Genomic DNA, 21,402 nt, shown 5'->3' with positions numbered 1-21,402 from the left:
GATGAGTCAGGCAAGGGGATTTCCATCAATGAGAAGACTGGACTGTTGAGGTTATATCATGACATTTCTTCAAGGTGGTAATTTGTTATTACAAAGAAATGGGTATTTTGAAATTCCAATTCATTCCCTGACAATTACAACACTGCCACTTGGTGGAAGCTTTGGGCTGCTGCATTACACTTTCTGTTCAGTGCAAATTAATGGTGATTGTAATTCTTGCACGTTTAAGTTCAAGACATAATGCTCAAATAACATAGAGGAAAAGAATGGATCAATTAATGATCAGTGTACAATCCCTCCATTAAGTTTCAGTTTCTTTCAATTCAGTTTTGATCAAATGTGACAATGATGTAGCAGTTACAGCATTGATTATTTGGATAACAACATTATCGACTTAAGTAACTACAAGAAAACATATGATTATAAAACTGTAATTTGCATTTTGCAAACTGCATTGATTCAGCTGAATTAAAATCTTATATCCAGAGGCGAAGGATGGAAACGTTATCATTATTAATGAACTTTCTTATGGGAGATTACATTTCCTTCTGGTAAGATAATCTTGCATTACATTCATAAAGTCCAACAATAGAAATACAATAAATATGATCCTTCCTATTTGCATTAATACTGTACCTTACATGCAGAAAAGGGAGAACCTTTTTTAACCCTGAAATGGAAAAGAAACATTAGAACATCATAAACCAAATGTATGCACAAACAGAATGCATTTATTTTACACTCCATCAAAATCTTACACAGTTAAATGGTTAAATTAGCTCTCGGTAGAGTAGTTTCATTATAACAGACTGATTATATCATTGATTTCAAAAGCAGAAATGTCACTCTGATAATAAAAAGACCTCCTGAAAATATAGTCGTCCCTCTTACAGATGATGAAATATGAACATGTAACAGCCAATTATAGAAGAAATATACATTTGTCCATCAGCGTTGCATGTCAACCTAGATTTAATGCCAAAAGTGTCTCTAAAACAGATTGTCCTTTCAAATAAAACATTTCAACACGTGTGTTAGGTAACAAGAAAAGTCAATACTATAAGCAAATGATTATTTTGTCCATTCATCATTACTCAATAATGATAACTTTAAGCCATATTTCATATATTAATGTGCATATTCATTAAAAAATTAAGATCGATAATAATTAGCACTATATGCACACAGACTGGGGCAAAAATAAAAGTATTTCCAATTTACTATTGACAGTTAAGCGAAATTTGTATGTGTTAAAAAGAACACACCACAGAAGAAAAAAATAATAATTCAAGGTGTTTTTTTGTTGAATGTATTGGAATGAAAAGAATAGAAATTTACATTTCTGGGAATTCTCTCAAAATGGGTAGTCTTTGGTTCCAAAATAATGAATGAATCCTTTCCAATTGCCTTTGGAGTTGATAAAAATAAAACATAAAAAAATAAAAGCTACACAGATTGACTAGAGCGTATTTACATGTCACCACTTCCCATAAATGTTGAGATGACAACAAACATTTACTTGTGATTGCTATAGACTATACTCTAAGCATTATTGAACTAACATACTTGACAAATAACCCAATGGGGAAAAATGTTCAATTTGAATAGAAAATGTGAAAAGATTATCAGACATGAAACCAGCTTAATGGACACTCCTGAGTTAAGACGAACATCTGCTTTTAAACAGACAATAATGCATTGGTTTGACATGGTCAGAGAGGTATAGAGATTACATTGATAAACAATATACGGTGTCCAGTATATACACTATATTGGTTTCATTTTCCCAAGCGAAAACGAGATTAAAACCCCCAGAACTTCTCAACTTTGAGGCAGGTTGGCTAAACACTGATTCAAGTTGTGATCCACATGCCACGGCACCCGCAAAACAACTGATATATGTATTGTGACCAATTATGGGAATTGGTTGTAAATGCATATGTGGAAGTCACCAAATTTGGGTGTGCTTTTTAATAAACTACTGCATGCAATAAGCCTTTTCAAATTAAATTGATGTAAAATTGATCATATATTCGTATTATTGTGTTGCAACTGTTTTTCTGCACAGGATTATACATCACAGGAGTTAATATACACGACATATGCTGGCAGTAAGATCATATTGAAAACATTAATATACTATACCTGGGTACATCTAGTTAATATCAAGATATACAATATGGAATAGTATACATACAATGGCCCTACTGCCATGTCACAATGTTTGTTGCAGACTTGATATCCAAGTGCTATATGTTTATGGGCATCATATACTACATGATCACTTCAAAGATGTAGCAGCATTTAAACTAAAATTGTCTATTAGAACAAGTGCTTTATGGCAAAAATATGTAGTTTATATCAAATAGTAATTATTTTGTAGTTTTGCACTTACCCTGATTAAACCACGGTGATTAGAGCTGCTTTATACAGTGCAACATATTAAAAATGCAATTAATACTTTTGATTACACACATACACATACATATATCTAGGCATACTATATATGCATGTGTGTATATACAGATTTGATTTATTTAAATTAACTGAAAATCAATTTGAGATATTTATTGATTTTTAACTGATTTTTTTTCACATTTAATATGTACATGTATTGCTTCATGTTTTCCATGATTGTCACAATTTGGATGTCATTTGTGTATTCACAAACCTTATTTTGCCACCAGGAATGTCCGGTTTTCATAATGAAATAAAAAAGAAAACAATCAACAAAGCAATTTTCTAAGTATTGATTTTAGTTTGTAGTTTTTCAGTCACACCTATCAGCCTACCATTGTAGTATTGATCCAATATGATAAAATTATAAAACATCACTTGACTAAAGCACATCTTCTTCATATATAAACTGATCCTAATTTCTTTCACTATATCAGTGTTTATGTATGTAGATTTTCATGCATTTGTGTGTCACTAGGGGACAGCGTTGAGCTATCTAACCAAAAGCTGCCATTGATTATGGACTAAATGGGGGAAAAGGTCACTGAGGTGCTTTTTTCAGCATTTTAAGATGCAAGTTGGCACTCATCTACCTCCAAATGATCACTCTGATATTCGGATTCTCCATCCTCTGAATTAAAAAGAAGAAGAGTAAGATCGTGAAGACTGGACGCTCTCACGTTGGCGCTTACGCTTCAACAAAGAGGATCGCAGATTAAGCGTTCATCATCCATCATCTTTCTCTGGTTTGATCTAAGCCTTCTGAGCTTCTGCTGCAAAAATCTGCTTTGAACAGCTTTTCCTCACTCATATTTCTTCCATGACTTCCATGACGATAGTCCTGGGTCCGGTAAGGATTAGGTTGCTCACAGTTCTGTAGTCCTGAGCTAGGACGTTCAATCCGTTCACGGACACCACAAACTGGCAAACCTAAAGCAAGACAACAAAAGACTGGTTTGAGGATTTTAGAGGGGAGGAGGAAGAGAGTGAAAAATGGAATCCCATGTGAAAGATTTAAGGCAGATGTCCTCACTGGTGCTCTTAAGTCATTGGCTGCCGTGGAATAGGAGAGTTGGCAGTAATCAATCATTGGCGACCAGCAATCAAACTTCTTTGGCTGTTTTCCAGGTGGATTTAGGAAAGATTCTAACGCAACAATTCTTATTTTCAGCTGTTCTTTTAAAAAGGCAGGCTCCTCCCATGAATGTGTGCGTGTGTGAGATGCAAAATTGGTATTTGTGAAAAGTGTACACAGATGACAAGATGGAGCAGCTGGGTAAACAGGAGGAAAAACAATATCGCCATAATGTGAGCATTAAAAAAAAAAAGCCAATTTGTGTATTGATGGGCTGAATAAGCTTCAAGTTATATAATTTGAAATCCAACAAAAATAAGGGAAATATAAATTGTTTGTAGTATTTTACTTTGGGAGTGGGCTTTTTTTGTGTGTTCTTGATATTTCAACATAGATTGAACACTGATAATAGACCATAGATCCATAACTGTAATGTTTTCCAACATAGGATTGTACTGTGCAATGTTTTTGAATGCCAAAGGATTAAGGCTCATTAAAGACATTATTAATTGTGGAGGAAATATTTATTTGGTGTTAACATTTGGCTATAACAAATATCCAATCCATTTAGACTGTGAGAGTTGGCACCAATCGAATGATGGCTGCTCGCCATCTCAGTTATAATTGATTGGATGACTATCCAGAGGTAACAAAAAGAGCCTTACCACTACAACTATGTACTTATAAAAGTATGTCACAACCTGGCACAAGTTGCCCATGAGTTTCACTTATAATAAAGCACTGACTACAGCTAAAATACAACATGAGGACCGGAGGCAATTTGGCTTGCTATTATGCTTTCGCCCCGCCTACCTAATCATTGCCTAACCACAACTGCCAACTGCACCCAATAAAAGGAAAGCAGTGCTTGAATCATGGCATCCGCAATTTTGTTTATCGACTTAGTCCATTCCAAAATGGTTTTTTTTCTGCACTCTCCTTTACCAGTACACAATTTACATGCTTAAAATGCTTCCTGAGATTTCAAGATAGCCTCTAACCGGCATAAAAATACATTGAACAACAAAACATGTTGTTTTTTTAAGTCGCATGTTATTGTTACAATTCTCTTAAAGAGTGAAACATTTTTAAATACACATGTACACCTAAACCGATTCTAAACTTATCGGCATCCATTCCTCTGTTTAGTTTCTTTCAGTTTCCTCACCAAGTTCTCTTAATAGCCAAAGTTCCAACCGCGTCTCATGGCTGTGGGCTTGTTACTCTTGGCTGGGTGCCAATAAAGAGAGAAAGGGGGAAGAGAACAGTCTCTCAAAAGGAAGGAAGAAAATGTGCAAAATAAATGATGGCCACATGCAGAGATACGTGACAGCTTGTTCTTCCTTCACAGGTGAAAGATTTCTTTCCTACAGATGCATCAATGATTTATTTTTTTAGTCTTCTCAAATCTAGTACTAGTCCTTGCTCAAAGTACCCACAATAATAACAACCAAGTCTGAACAGTCTATAGGTTTTTTTTTCTGGATTGCAGTCATTTGCTAGCCAGCGGACACCCCCACATAAAGAAGACTTCTGAAAAGGGCTCAGCAAACAATAAACACAGTTTGCAGCAGAGGAAGAGGAAATGAGGGAAACTAAAGGGAATTTATAAATGGACCGCACAAAATAAAGATTTAACCAAACAGATTATGCAGGTTTAGCCTTGGAGGCAAATTGTCAGGTGTGAAATGTTCAAATAAAGTTCCAACAACACACAAGTGCAGTTAATATTTGTAGTAAAATAGAGTATCATGTAAAAATGCATTGTGGAAATACTGAGGAGAGAACATCTTTAAAGTGGTATTGTTTAATATGTTAAGTAATATCTAAAGAATGTTTTAACATGGATGGGGTGCATGGTATAGAGTTGATATTATGGTATGTGGTAAGTGCAGCATCTGTGTGCATTTGTGAATTCACCCTTTGGCCTCTAACGTGGATGGACGTCACTACTCTGCAACTTTGGCCTTTCTTCTGAGGATTAGGTCACTTCTAACCAATTATCCATCAATAAAATGAGTCATGTACAAAGGAAACCAGGGAAGGGCAAGGAAAAAAACACATGCTTAAGAAGTACAACAGAAATAGAGAATATAAAGAATTGTTTTTCTCCACAGTCCATCTCCTTACATGACGAGAAAGAACAGCTGAAGCTATTAGAACACTGGATGAGTGCCAAAATGCTGATCCAGCAAGAAGCATTGCCTTCAAGTGGAAGGATGCGTAGGGCAAAAGGCAAAAAAAAAAATACCGCTTGACGTCCACTACTTCAACACTACTATTTGAAAACATTCTTTTCTATGGACCGTGTCAGTCAATCATCACTTGTGTGCCCCCTGAACTGTGCCCCCTGAACAGCTGAGTCGTGTGGATTGTTCCAGATTCTGCACGAGTCGATGACATGAGAGGTGAATTTGCAGAAGGCTGTATTTGTTTCAGCTTAAACATTAAATGATGTAGATTTTCCAGATTAGGCTTGTTTGCCATTCTCCAAATACATTACTTATTTACACTGGTTGTGACCATAGGTGAGTTTGGATAGAAAACCCTATGAGATCAGTAACACAAAATTTAGAAGTGTGTGTATCTTGAATTTCCACTTGGGGTATTCTAATTAGTGAAATAGTACAATCTTTTTCTTAGTTAAGCTTAAATACAAATGATATCCATAATGTTGTAAAAAAAGTGAGGGGGGATTTTTTTTTTTTTACTAGTGAAGGTATACTTCATGTGATTAATAAATGAGTTGTGATTTATATTTCCATGATATATCTTGCCTCAAAAAAATGAATTGGCAGACAGTAAGAGTAAATGAAAAAAATGTGACCTGTGGTCTAGACATAAAATCTATTGTATTGTAGTGAGGGTAGAATAAATACTCCCTCCAAAAGCTGCATTTTAGAGTCAAAAGTTTACATTCAGGTCATGCATTCAGTCCAAGTTCAGTTAATTTAGCATTAGAGATTTATCTTATCAGCTTATCACATGAACCATGACACAAATCCCAGTGACCAGAGATGACTGTTAAAGCAGAAGTGGTAAATCTCACTGACTATTTCCTCTTTTTCAGGTAAAAAAAAAAAAGTTTTTTTAGAGTAACATTTTCCTTCCGGTGACAAAAAATACCGACAGAAGGTCTTTCCTTCTAACATTTTCCTTCCCGTGACGATAAAACCAAAAGGTCTTCCTTTAATCATCACCTGCCAGTACTTGGATTCACATTTATGATGTGTTATTATCCTAAAAAGATTGATTTGCAATTTGTCTGCCAGTCTACTGAGCTAGAGTTCTTCTCTCCTGCCCTTTCAAATCATGGCTCAGTCACAGCGGAAAGCATTCCCAGCATTCTTTGCTGCCATTCTGCTTACACAACTTCACAGCAACGCTTGATTGTGGCCATTTTAATCACTATGTCATTTTATAGTTTTTTTTTTAATGATTATTCTGTTTAAATTGTATTGCTCTAATGTTGATTACTACTTATTCATTTATTTATTGATATTTTTTATTATTATTCATCTGTTTGTTTCTTATTTGAGCACTCCCCTACTTATTTATATTGTTGAATACTTCTGTGACTACTTATTTATTCATTACTTATTTATTGTTTATTTGTGCACTTTGAGGTGCATCTTTAAACTCATTATACTTGGATAATGGCAATAAAAAAAGCCTTCAATTCAATGCCCTCTCTGCATGAATACTGTACATAAATGTGTGTCATAGTTGTTCTTACTTTCATGCCAGCAGCTGCTGCGGGTCCCCCGGGGTCCACCGCCTGAATATGGCAGGGCTTGCTCCCTCGCACCACGAAGCCCCAGCCCACGGCATCTCCAACAATCTGTACAAAGCCACGTTACATCATCAGATGTTTGTATACTGGATTTCTGTCAATGATAGAATGTGTTGTGATATATATTATACACACATTACTGGCAATTGGGCTAAAGGATCTGCTGGAATGTGTGACTTGTATTACAACAACAGTCTATACAAGTGTGTGTTAGTGTGTGTGTGTGCACATGCGTGTGTGTGTGTGCACCTTACAGTAAATGTCTTCTTTAAAAAAGGTCCTCCCGGAGTTTGGAGCTCCTCTGGACTCACTTGTCTCTTCAGAACTGTCCAAATAGAAATGTTTGATTAATGCCAGGACCCGCAATATACATATACAATACAAGGATATACACACACGCACACTTCCTTTTAAGAACTTCACACTCAAGCATGATCATTAAACAGCCAACATGTGTTTGCCTAAATAAATGATTCATCTTGTCATTTTTGATGGGGCTCAAGTGTACTGCAACAACCACATGGAACACATCATGACAATATGTGAAAAGTGTTTTGTGCATAACTCATTCATGTATGTATACTTTGTCTAATGTTATCATTGGATTGATTTGAATATTTGAATCAGATTTTTTCAATCTATTTCAATAGTGAACCCCTTTGGGATGTTATGGACGATTTAGGGCTATAAAAATAAATTTGGCTAGTGGTGAAAAGGACAGAAGCGGAAGGACACAGGAAATTGACACATCATGCATTCAAAGGTATCAAACTTTTGTCCGGTGCCAGCAAAGGATCATTTCCATTTGCATTCCTTCTTTTGAAGAAAAAATCTTTTCAAAATAGAGTGAGCCCAGTGAATTTGAATGTACGATGGTTGAATGTGGGCATGAATGTTCTCCACAGCTGAAAGTGTTTGCCGCCTCTTTTCTGTGGTTTCTAAATGCGAGTTTTTTATGAATCTAAAATAATCAGTAATTCTAACCAGGGAGGGGAAGGCCACACACAATCAACTCCATTCCTTAATCCCATCAACTCTGCATTTACATAATAAAGAGTGCAGTAATATTACCTGCATTTGTTTTTTAAATTCCAAAAGGTACATTGAAATGGATGTATTTATTTATATTCTCGAAAGATACATTACAGAAGAATAACGTATTGATCTATTGAGTTGATTATTCATAATGATTAATTAATTAAAATTCAATTCAACGATATGTAATACTTAATTAATGTGTTGTCATCATTTTCTCTTTTTACAAAGGATAAACAATGTGTGTACCGAATTCTTCATTCTCATACCTAAGAGCAGGAAATAAAGTTACGAGTAAATCACATGACAAACCTTTCTTCCCTAGACAATCAAAACAAACAAAGAAGATATGTCAAATAACGTAACATTAAAACCAGATTTCTCTTTCGGCATTATAAGAAAAGTTAAAATTGAATAATGTGAATGTGGTTGCTGAACTGAACCGCATTTCAAAGGTAGACTGAATTCTTTTAGGTATTACAAATCCATGTAGGACTTGTTATAAAACTGTCAGCCTTTTTCCTCGCTCTTTTTCTTTAGACTGCGTGCCAAGGTAGGGCATAGACAGGATTCTTCAAGTTTATGCTAGCGTGTGTGAGTGAGTGCACCGCATGCGAGTGAGGGGAGTTCGTTTTCCTCCTTTTGTTGTCGATAAGAAATGTTGTGCCTATCAAAGGACCCCCAAGGACATGTCAAACGTGGATGCAGAGGAGTGTGCGCAAGCACAAACAACATACGAGTCATATGCTGATAGTTTCCTCCTTCACGTGATTCACATTCCATAACAAGAATAGAATGACTTCTGTCATGAATTTGATGCACTTTCACGATAAGAAGAAAATCAATGAATCTAGTTTCATTTAGCCAGTTTGACAAGGCGAAACCACACAGGGAAAGCTGATTGAGTACTCTAAATTGCCCCTAGGTATCAGCGTGAATAGTTGTCCTTTGTCTCTCTATGCCCTGCGATTGGCTGGCCACCAATTTAGGGTATCACCCAACTCGTGTCCACATTTGGCTGTGATAAAGATCAAGCACCCCCCACGACCCTTGTAGGATAAGCGCAAAGGGAAATGAATGAATGAACGATAAGGCAGATGTTTACTTACCAGATTTGGGGTTGCACAGGACAGGTGGGCTGCTGCTGAGTGTGGGACTACTGCTGTAATAGCCACTGCTGCCACAGCTGCTGCTCATGCTGCTGCGACGGACGCCGACCGCCATCTTTATCTCTTTAGTTGGACTCACTGTGTATATGGCGCAAACCCCCCCAAAAAAGGTTTAAACTTGAGTGAAAATGCAGGTTAAAACAATACAGCATGCACCGAAAGGACTAAACATAAAAATTGAATATAAGAAAATTGAAACCAAAGTCAAAATTATTGTTCAATTTTTTCTATATTAACTTATTATTGTACATTGTTAAAATGTGAATTCTTAGAATTACAAGGATATTTATTTGTTACTTAGATTTCACCAATGCACCTAATAAAGTACAAATTAAGGCAAAATTAAATGTTTAAATGTAGAGGAAAAAGCATCTTTAAATGGCTAATAATAATCTGCAATTGGCTTGGGTTCGATTATGGTTCAGAGGTGCACCAAATTCCTAACAGGACATACAACAGCCTCACACTCAAGACATATAAACAAAAATAGTCTTGCTCAACCTCTGGCAAGAATGTGAACAACAGTACATTATGGAAAATAATTATTTTTTTGGGTGGAGAGCATCATAATCTCGATATGGCACTTTGAAATAACAACTTTGCGGCTTTCGGTTTGATATTGAACATGAGCCAATCTGTTCGGAAAGAAAATAATTTTGAAACACTTTTAGCTCAGAGTGCATGTGCACGTGGGGAAGACTACCTGAGAGAAAGCTGGTGTTTCCTCCATCGGAGTTCTGCTTGCGGAGACAGAAGGGGCTGTCGTGGCTTTCGGGGATTCCACGACCCCGCTCGTGGAGCAGTTCCATTAACCGTCGCCTCCGTCGAAAATTCATCCTGAACTGGAAGAGGAGGGGGCCGTCCACAAAGTGATGCTTGTTTGTGACTGGTTAAAGAAAGCAGAAGCCCAATTTTAGGAAAGTGGATTACAATATGAATGGCTTTCTGAAAGATCCACAAAGGATTTTGATTAAAGTCAAATGATAGGGAACTAAAAGGGCAAATCATCTGAGCCTCATGAATATGAAAAAGCAGCACTCTGCCAATCCTCTCTGGTTTGATCACATCCCAAATGTCTTTTGGTCAAGATTTTCCCAAACAAACTCACCCGAGCGTGACTTTATTTCTTTATGCAATGAGACACAATCACACAGAAAACAGACTTCTAAATGTCTTATCAACATTTACAATTCGAATTTTGGGACGCAAACAAATTCCCAATGAATACCTTTGATTAAAATGACAGTCATTCATACAATAATGTGTAATCGTGTCCTATTTCCATTAAATAAATGTGTCTCATGCAATTAAAATACTTGAGCTCGTCGTGTTTACGTCCTCGACAAAGCGATGAACACAATTGTTGACCACTTCAAATACTTTCTCACGTCATAACAAAGGAAAACATGCTGAACAGGAATTCTAAATATCCAATTGATATCTCAAACAATCCTCATGACACACAGTCTTGCGGTGTGTGTGTGTGTGTGTGTGTGCAAAGTAACACCGCGCATTCCAAGGCCATGGAGATGCTTGGCTCTGTTCCAGGGACACTCAGTGAGAAAGACTTCTTTGTCTGTACTTTTCTACTCACTCTTTAAATTATTCACATGGAAAATCCTCAAGGCAATAATGCCCATTTCCGCTATGTTTATGAGCAATTGTTCCTAATGACCGTTTACTATAACAGGAAGTTAAGAATGATTAAATACATTCAGCAATGCCATGTGACTGGTGCACAAAGAAGACTAATTAAATCAGACTATGAGTCACATTTTTTTTCTCCCACAATTTGGCTGGGCCTGCAACTTATACTCAGCCTTTTCTTATATTATCTTTATTATTTTCATTCTGACCCTCAACAGCTTTGTTTAGTTTTTTTATGCTAGTTATCTGAAAAAGTCAGTTAACATGTTACAATAACAGGTGCCTTTTTTGCCTGCTGTTCCCCATTTGACTATTATTTTGACATATAGGGTTTGTTCTCTGTTTCTTCTGATAAGTTGAAAAACTGCCCCTCAAAAATGCTATTTATATTCCCCTGCAACTTATATACGTGTATTTTTCCCTTTTATTGTGCATTATTTGGCCAGAATAACTTTTAGTCTGAAACATACTGTATGTGGGCAGTTGAGTGGAAAGTCAGAATTATTGCAGTTACCCCTTGGGACCCCAAACTGATACATGATATTACATATACAGTATACATTACTGTCCAAATCTTTGGGGGCTTTTGACCTAGATTCTCCTTTTTAGTTCCTCTATTTTAATCTAATAATATGTAGTCCATACATATATAAAGTAGGGAAACATACCTGTTGAGAAAATCATTTGATTGTAGACTGTTGCAAACGTTTGTGCAAAAAATATTAAATGACTAAATAAGGATAGCATTATTTTTGTCTGTGACAGTTTTACTAGGTTTCATCCATTCACATTTTTTGGTGCTTTGCCTCACTCAATAAAATGGATGTTCATTTAGCCATTTGAACCAAAAACAACAACAACAAAAAAAAATCCAGTAGAGTCTCACCATGCTGGATGATCCCGTGTTCAAGCAGGCGTCGACCCAATTGTTCCGCCTCCTCCCTGGTCACCATCTCCCCTTCCTGGAGGAGCCAATCGATGAACTCGGAAGCAACCAACGTCCGCTCAAAGTTTCCACCTTCCTCCTCCCTGCTCTGGATGATGCTGTTCTCTGTGTTCATCAACCTGGACAGCATCAGTGGATCGAAGTCAGTGGTTAGACAACAAACGTGTCATTGCATTTTTAATTTTAGAGCTTAGAAAGGGCCTCCATTTTTTTGTCTAATACGGAATCTCTGAGAATAACGTCCACAAGTAGCCCACAATGAAAGAAAAATACATTTTAGTGTATTAAGGTCATTTGTTTTATCCCTTAGTAGGAAATGGAAGTTAAACTCCATTGAAATGAGTAAATCAGACACATTCCCGACTTTATAATCTGAATAACCGGAGGCATGGTAGATTAACAATGTTAGTTCTTGACGTTGGCAAATCTTTTAAGCCGCTGGGAAATAAAACTATGACATATGCAAGAAGGTAAGAATAAATACATTTCATGGATGAATGACAACATATACATATACTTTAGAATTCTCAAATAAAATAAATACTACATTGTAATATGTAAATTACTAGTAGAAATAGCGTTCATTGTCGGCACTACTTATTCTCACAAGGTTTGCGGGGGGTGCTAAAGCCTACCCCAGCCAAATACATGCACCGGGCAGGGGACACCGTGAGTTGGTGGCCAGCCAATTAGAGGACACAAGGATAGAGACAACCAATCACACTGACACCCATACGTGTGGGCAATTTAGAGTTATCAGAAAATAGCAAACGGTCAAAAGAAATCAATTAAAAGACCGAACACTGAATGCTTTGAAAAGTAAATCCAAAAAGGCCCATAATCCAATAAATGATGTTAACACTCCACTTATTCCACACATTATTGAATACAAAATTCAAACTTTGTTTGGCATACTTGGGTTTTTACTGTGTTTTTTCATTAGTGTGATGTAAAAAAAAATTAAATGAAAGGATATGGGCAAAATTTACACCGTTTCAATTGACAATCACTAAAATATCTAATTTTTAAAATACTTTTTTAAAAAAGCACAGCAAAACTGCTGATTCTGTCCCTTAGTATGCAAGAACACACACGTTACTCAAGAGCTGTTCCCAATTCGGTGAAAGAATAGAACACACAGATACAGTTGTGGTCTCCGATAACTGAGTCACCTTCCAACCAGGACATGTCCAAACATGCACATGCTGAGAAGAAGTCATGCAATAAAACACACCATATCTTATCTGTTTCAGGCTCGTTTGTCACACTCAAAATACTCAACTTTCTCACATCTCCCTCCTGATTTGTATTTACTCTTGGTCTAAACAAAGAAAAAATATGGAAACTGCCTCTACAACACTGACATTATTTCCATCCTTCCTGTTCTTCAGTATTATGAAATCAAACAGCTGTTGGGGGGGAAGTGCAATGGTTCTTAACGGTACTTTGGATGAACTTATCACATGGATGCACACCATTTTGTTGGGTGATCATGTCATAGCCTACTGAATTGTCATCCAGATTATTGTCAATATAACATTGTCAGCCTATAAATGTTTTCATAGCATTTTTGTGTTAAATTAATGATATTGTTATACAATCATTTACAATTGATACATCATGTAATTTTATAGATTAAGTTTAAATTATATATTTATGTATTGTACTATTTTTTCCTTACAGTTTTATCAAATATTTTGACAATGGCATTGTCAAAAACCTCACTTTATGTCAATTTATCAAAGTGCTATGGTAACAAAACAGGTAACATCCTATACAAGAACTATGACGTCCTCCATTGTTGTATTTATTTGAACTGTATCGTGTCTGCCCGGTCTTCTTATCGCATTTATTGGTCTTTATATCAGAAGGCTTGACTCTAACTGTATTCATTAAGTATATGTAGGTCATTGTGTACATTTCAATGACTGATAATGACCTTTCCTGCCTGCTGCCGCTGTCAATGCAACTCTATTATGTTTCATATATATATTGTTCTGTTAAGAAGCCCAGAAAGAACATCTCTCAGGATGTTAATGGGAGAAATTAAATTAAATTACACATACATCAGCTGAGAGTATTTTGAAACCCGGAGGAAATAAATTAGAAGTACTTTCAGTCTGTGGCGTCCTCTCAGAGGAGTTCATTAAAGCAAATTGTCAACACTTATCCTGGCTCGTGTCAAAACAATTGGCTGTTGTTCAGTTGGCTCCCAGGATAACATTTAGGGCCTTCAACTAAAACCACTGCGTTAATTGTTGAAATGTCATATAGTGATGGAGGAGTAAGACCTTTCATAAGAAAAGCCCATGTGTTTAATATGCGTGTATAAATTGTCTGTGAAATGTTCCGTGAAAGCTGACTGTGTACACAGTCGTCATTCAGCCTGCTTAAAGATGTTAAGTCAACAGCTCGTGTTAGCTCGAAGGGAGAAGCACAGCAGTCGTACGAACAGCATCTACAGGGTTATGCAAGTCATACAGTATACATAAGGGTATGGGTTGCGATTATTCAAAGTGGAACAAAGCCAGCAGACATGACCTATTAAGGACTATGCATGATTAAATTTCAGCATATAACCCAGTTCAGGGATGCATCTGACTCAAGAAAATCTTAGAGTGATCTCTATAAGCCTAATCATTAATGAAAGCCAAAAAGGAAGGAGATTTTGTATAAAAATAAATACAGAAAAGTAGGTCTATGAACACTATGAGGCCAGTAGTACAGTAAATGGGACAAAGTATACTGTCAGTTTCATTTATCCTTGTGATAAAAATATTGCGACGATCCAACCCTTATCTTCTCCTTGGCACATTCTGTATAGTTTGATTTTATCGGGAAGATTTGCGTTGCAGTCAAAACCGAGACTGATATGGTCTTTGTATTTTTAGTGCATTATTTCCTCTTTGTTTTAATTTTAGGCCAGGCCAGATAACCACGGAATATCATAAATTATGAGCAAAATGGAAGAGTTAACATTTTTGATGCAAGTCAAATATATGGTATCCAAACATTATTTTTTAAATAATGTAAATTCTAGAAGTAAAACGTTTTTTCTCCCTTTAAAAAATATGATGTGTAAAGCACCCAAAGCCTTGTATCAATGGAGAATTTTCTAAATCTACATTTAACCTTCTAATTCACGGTTTTTAACATTTCATTCATCTTAGATGTTGTCATTATACTCCATTTAAAGTCTGGAGAATTACAGTTACAGCGATTTCAGTGCCGATGTATCCTGGGTTGCACTGCTCTTGATTACATAAAGCTCAGAGGTTGCAAGCGACAGATGTCTTATGCAACTGGTGTGTACACATTTGTTTGTATGTTGTCTAGAAACAGAGGTATATTTGAATTTAGTTCGGAGCTGGGTGAGTGTTAAGAGAGATAACCAATGAGGGCAGGGTGCAGGCCTGTGTATTATGATAAAGTTAATACAGCTGAGGACACACTCATCTACTAAAAGAACATCATTAGGCACAAAGCAGAAGAAAAACAAAACACTTGTTCCAATTAGTGCCGCTCAGCCATGAACTTTAACTAGTGTTGCAATAATTGTATTTCCTACTGCTTGAAAAGCTTTTAAAATAATCATTTTAATAACCGGAAGAATTGAAAAGGGCTATTTGATGCATTATGGGGATCATTTTGCCACATACTTCTCATAGATGCGCTGACCCCTCATGAAGACTTTGGCTTCATTGTCCAATGGAAAGGTGCCGTCGTCTTTTCGGAAACGATAGAAAAGTTTCATGTCCTTAAACTCTCGGTACTCGTCACACACTGTAAATGCAAAAATATGCACATAAGGCTTGATTTCAAAGAGGACTTAAAAATAGCACAAAGAAGAACAAAGGAGCCCCTTGCCCCTAAACAGTAGCTGCTAACATTGATTACTGTAAATGCAGTTGATACATTCCTTTCTAGGATGCTGACCTAAAAAGCCTTCTGGAGGCAAATGGAAATCAACAGATTGAAGAGTAAAAAAACTCTAAGGGTGATTGTGATATTATGAAAAAGACACCCCAAGAAAAGCAGTAACTATAAGCACCTACTGTGGTAATGTAATGGCATGCAGTAATATATCGGACCATTGTAAACAATTCCATATGGGTGAATGTAACACAGCGTAATTTGCACGCTGGTCTGCCTAAAAATGGCATTGTGCTGTTGTGTTGTTTTTTTTTAAGTGCTAACTTTATGTGGAAAAAATAAACTCTTGCAAGCCAGAGAGTAAAAAAGAGGTGGGGATACTTACATTATGTGCTCTCGATTAAAGGAGCTCTTATTTTCCTTGCAACTAGTCTAAGAAGTTAGCACCATGTTTCTCAACTTTCACCCCGTTCAAATACTTCAGGGAGTTGGAGCCAAATTGTTTTTAGAATGTGAAGAAACATTTGTAAAAGGGCAAGGATAGTTCCCAGAAAATGTCAAGAAAAAGAAAGAAAGAAGCCTACAAGTATGAGGATTTTTTTGTAAATGGGGCTGGGGTAGTTTTTGGAAAAAAGTTAAGGGAAGAAAGCATAAAAAACTAAAATTAAAAGAAGTCAAATAAGCCACAAAAAAACTACATAGAGAAAGAGAAGAGCCAGGATAAAAACCTATGACTACTCTACTTGTCGGCAAACCACTAATCCATTGGCCTGCCCCAGTTTTATTTGATTTATTCTATTTTTAATGGCCGTCCAAGTAATAGTTGAGCAGTGTAAGGCTTACCGTGGTGGATGATGCTCTGGTCCAGAAGTTTCTGCATGATCTGGATGGCAGTCTCTCGCTCAGAGGCCTCCTTATGTTCAATTAACCAATCAACAAGCTCTTTGCCAACGAAGCAGTTTGGGTACGTCCGCAAGTGATGACGTCGATCCTTAATAACTTTCCCTTCGTGGAGACGCAACCTGGAAGACAATATGTTGTGCATGTTGAAATCCCACAACGTATTATCAAACATGATTCAAAGTCATATTTTGAAAGCAGTTGAACTTCAAGATTCCTATGAATATCCACTGCCGTCAACAAATAAATCCCAAGCTTTAGAGCATAACGGCTTGTACAACAATGTGGTTTCACCTGCTCTCAGCCACCTTTTTGCTGAACTTGCAGTAAGTAGTGTCAGAGAGCTGACAACAGACTCAGCCAAGCATCCTACTTTGCCTACTTGCTGAATCTGTACATCTGTCTAACATCTTGCAAAATTCATGACAAACAGTCTACCCATCAAGAGCGACAAACACACACAAAGTGTCCAGATAACCAAACGCAGCGCGACTGAAAAATATCCAACTTCATCTCTTTCCCATTCACTTAACTCCTAAAATCATCTAAGGAGAATAAGATAGATATTGTGGCTTTTAAAAGATCAATCATCCGTTCATTTTCCGTAACTCTCACAAGGGTCGCAGGGGGTGCTGGAGCCTATCCCAGTCAACTATGGCCGCCAGACAGGGGACTATACAACTTATTTAAGTCACTGCTTTTGCAGTGTGTTCCCACTCCAACTACATGTTGTATTTCCACATAATGCTGCTACACTACATACAGGATATGGTCACAGAGTGCTTTATAAACCAAGGGAAACCTCATTCCTTCTGTTGCCGGGTAACAAATGGACCTTTTACACACACTCCATTACATAAGAGCACTCCCAAATGTCCAATGGTGGCCTCCTTCTGGGCGTTATAGCTAATGTACACGATATACGAACCTTAGTGATCTCTAAGCAAATGTTACCGCTTCCACTTAACCTGAGCTAGTGAAAGCCTCTATTTTCCCCTGAACAGACAGCTGGGATAGGCTCTATCACCCCATAGTTTGCTATTTTTTATTAACTTTAAATTGCCTCTACATGTGAATGTGTGCATGAATACTAGTTGCCTGTCTCCTGGGGCTCTGCGATTGGCTGGCCACCAATTCAAGGTGTCCCCTGTTACTAGCCAAGGTTGACTGGGATGGGCTCCAGCACCCTCGCGGCTCTTGAGAGGATAAGCGGTCCAAAAAATGAATGCATTTTATTTGCGCTAGTATTTACCTAAAATGTGAAGTGCAATTCTTGAACAAATGAGCCATACTTTACTGCGATCAAATCCAATAATAAATAAGTCTTCACTACTAAATGAACTCCACTTTCATTCTAAGCCACGTTTCAAAACTCACAAAAAAGGAGTTAATGTTAGTTTGTATATGCTGTCATTTTAACCAAGGCAAGGATCAGAGGTCAACAAAGGAGCGAGTCAATCAATACACACTATGCTTTTCAAGCTTCCATAGTGACTGTGATAAGACACAAAATCTGTGTTTCCACCTAGAAGGAGTGTTTGGTTAAGCCCGGATGGATACAAAACTATGAGGAATTTCCTATGTGAACTGTGACAGAACATAAAGTGTAAAAGCCCTTTTCTCATGAATTGTTTCATTGCCCTCTCTCTGTAATGAAACTGTTAAGTATCACTGTTTATCTTTTGCAATCCATCTACTTTCTACAGCACCAATGCTCATTCAGGTCATGAGTGAGCCACAGCTTGTCCTGGCTGAACTGGGGTTGAACGGCAGAACTAGTTGCCAGGCAAGCAGAGGTAATAATCATAGAGCCATCCAATTCCACTTGGGACATCTGCTTAAGTATATCTTTAGGTAGTTTCGAGTCTTGAAAATCTTAACACACGCGGTTTTGGAAAACTCTTGCTGGTTCTGTTTGTAATTTGAGTCAGACACGGTAATGGTGTATATATATATACGTACGTCACTGTATTACCATTTTCCGAACATCTGTTTCAATCCATATTTACCCCACTTTTACACGTTATCCCTGCAATAACCTAAAAGGCTATCAATATTGTTGTGAATTGTGTTCACCTATTGCAGAGAACACAATGTACTTCTTTCCCATGACCTTGAAAACCATTGCAAATATCTTATACTTGCTATGATGCATCTTCGAGTATCCTGAAATATACATCTTAAGCTTAAACTATCTTAACTACACAAAACAAGACTGTTTTGGGTTGCTACTTTGAAGCTTTTCCTTTTAGAAATGCAGAAACTGTAGCTGGCCAACAAGCCAACCCAAAGCTTACTGTCCAAGTCACATGGTCAGCTGGGCCATGGACACTGACAAACAGACCACACAAAGAAACACGCTGGTGCTCAGTGAAAGCACACTGGAAACTTTGTGCTGACAATAGGCATCACTCTCCCGTGGCAATGAATGTGAGAGGTGTCGCTGCAAATATTCCCAATTGGGGAAACAATTCACATGTGTTTCAGTTGAGGGAATGAGGCTTAAAAGTGAAATTGCAGAGATCGCTGCCATAGTTTTCACTCTCAAGCACTAATCATTGCAAAATTCATGGCCCACGCCACAATGGTGGGCGCGGCCATGTGTCAAAATGAAAGGGTCAAAGGGTGGCACATGTTGACAACTCAACCAAGCCAGGCCAGTCTCAGATATGCCATTATGAGGTTTAAAAGATCAGCCCTAGCAATGTTATTAGATTGAAGATTGTGCTTTTCCTCCAATATGGAAAACATTTATTCTGTCTGGTTCCCTTTCAGTATTTTAAGGTAGTGATTATCAACTCCTAAGCTGTAGGAAATTGGTATGCCAACATAAATAAAATGGATCAATCTATGTATTACATGAGCACCATAACAGACAAACAAGGCACACTGACTTAAGATGGCTATCGACATATTGCCATTAAAAAGGGAAATATTAGCGCCGAGATCAAAAAACAAACAATTTTTAAACTAAGTAAATTGTTATTTTAATCATATATATATTTGGGGGCCACCTGATGGTGTAGGGCAGGGCTGGGGAACAAGTTAGATGCAAAGAGAATCATTTATTAATTATTTTTGATGTTTAATTTGCGTGGTTTAAGAGAACAAAAATAAGATAATCATGAGATTAGGTAAAAGGCAGAGTATATACAAAATATGATGAGAAGCAAGCAAAGACCCACATTCATTGTTGGCCGGGAGCCGCATGCGGCTCGAGAGCAATGTATTCGCTAGCCCTGATGTAGGGGTTCACCAGCCTGACTTTGGTGCGGACAATCGTGGAATCGATTCCTGCTTGGTGGTGGTATGATTGGGCTTGCGAATGGTTGCCTGTCTCTCTGTTTGTCTAACAGCTGACTGACGACCAGTCTCGAGGGTAATAAGCATTTTTCCCAAAATACGCTGGGATAGGATTCAGCAACCCTCGCAATCTTTATGAGGATGCACGGTACGGATGATGAATGGAAAAATTTGGGGGGATATTTCTGTTGAGTTTGTCATGCAAATCATGAGCTACAACAAAAATATAAACACGTGTATGATACAAGAACAATAATAGGCTCACATTGTAAGGAATACATATCATGTCTTCCCTGAGGTTACCCAATACTAATGGCTACCTCGTGTTATTAATAACCATTGGATTTGATGATTAGGCTCAGATTTTGTAATAGAAATGTCTTTTTTGGGTTGTTTTTGTTTTAAAAGGAAAGCAGGAGTGGTGGGGAAATCGATGGAGGCGAACCGCGTTAAGGTGGCGCTCCGCAGTTTTAGCGGAGAATGGGGCAAAGAGCGGCCGACCAACCTGAGCTGTTCTCCGGTGACGAGCACCTCGGCCAATCGCTCCAGCTCTGCAGCCTTCTTCTGCATGCTGTTCGCGATCCCGTCCATCTCTCTGCCAACACGCAGAAAAAAAAAGAACATCACCGTACGAGTCATATCATCACCATCTCGTGCATTTCTAACGATTCGCTCACCTTTCGAAAACCATGGAGAGCGATGCGAGTTGAACGTAAGCCAAAAATCGAATGAGGCACCCAAACAAAAGTCGTCCGGTGCAACGTTACGACTCCATCCCGGGTAAAACGCGACACAATGCGGGAGAGTGAGCATTGACAGCGTGTCGGTTCCATCAGCTGCGGAATGTTCCTTGAAGACGTCCTAGCGTGTGCACGCGCTCATTCATAGCTCCGTGCACGCCTCCCGACCAGCCTTAGTTTCTTTCGTTTGTTTGTGCTGCATCCGTGCAGGAAAGTTTCGAATGTGCTGATACGGTTCTGGAGATATATTAAAGATTCTTTATTAATGACGTGACGTCACCGCCCCAACAACGTCCGATTCGCTCCAAATGTTTGTAAATGTTTGTGCACCATTTGTCCAGCAAAATGTTCTTTCTGTGCGTAACCGGGTTCAAGGTGCATGGTTAAATTGTATGTTGAATAAGTAATAGTTTCACAAAATTCGTTAATGTATAATTTTATATTATTTATCGAAAGCTATCGCA

The 21,402-nt window shown here is 37.6% G+C and overlaps 1 protein-coding gene across 2 annotated transcripts; it reads right to left on the bottom strand.

Annotated features, from left to right (window-relative positions):
- Nucleotides 1–711: 711 nt before the first annotated feature.
- On the bottom strand, nt 712–21,242 carry deptor (DEP domain containing MTOR-interacting protein). Of its 2 annotated transcripts, XM_077721376.1 has the most exons (10): nt 20,876–21,242; nt 20,704–20,793; nt 16,839–17,017; nt 15,782–15,905; nt 12,063–12,241; nt 10,233–10,415; nt 9,470–9,607; nt 7,580–7,650; nt 7,269–7,373; nt 712–3,387 (listed from the first exon to the last, which is right to left on the bottom strand). In XM_077721376.1, exons 1-10 carry the CDS (start codon nt 20,887–20,889, stop codon nt 3,265–3,267), a joined length of 1,206 nt encoding a protein of 401 aa, XP_077577502.1. In that variant the 5' UTR covers nt 20,890–21,242; the 3' UTR covers nt 712–3,264. The 2 variants fall into 2 exon arrangements, with proteins under 2 accessions (XP_077577502.1, XP_077577501.1); XM_077721375.1 differs by lacking the exon at nt 20,876–21,242 and having other exon boundaries at nt 20,704–20,822.
- Nucleotides 21,243–21,402: the final 160 nt, after the last annotated feature.

This window comes from Stigmatopora nigra, chromosome 7 (assembly GCF_051989575.1).
Source record: "Stigmatopora nigra isolate UIUO_SnigA chromosome 7, RoL_Snig_1.1, whole genome shotgun sequence".
NCBI classification, from domain to species: domain Eukaryota; kingdom Metazoa; phylum Chordata; class Actinopteri; order Syngnathiformes; family Syngnathidae; genus Stigmatopora; species Stigmatopora nigra.
This window is presented reverse-complemented; position numbering and strand designations above follow the sequence as displayed.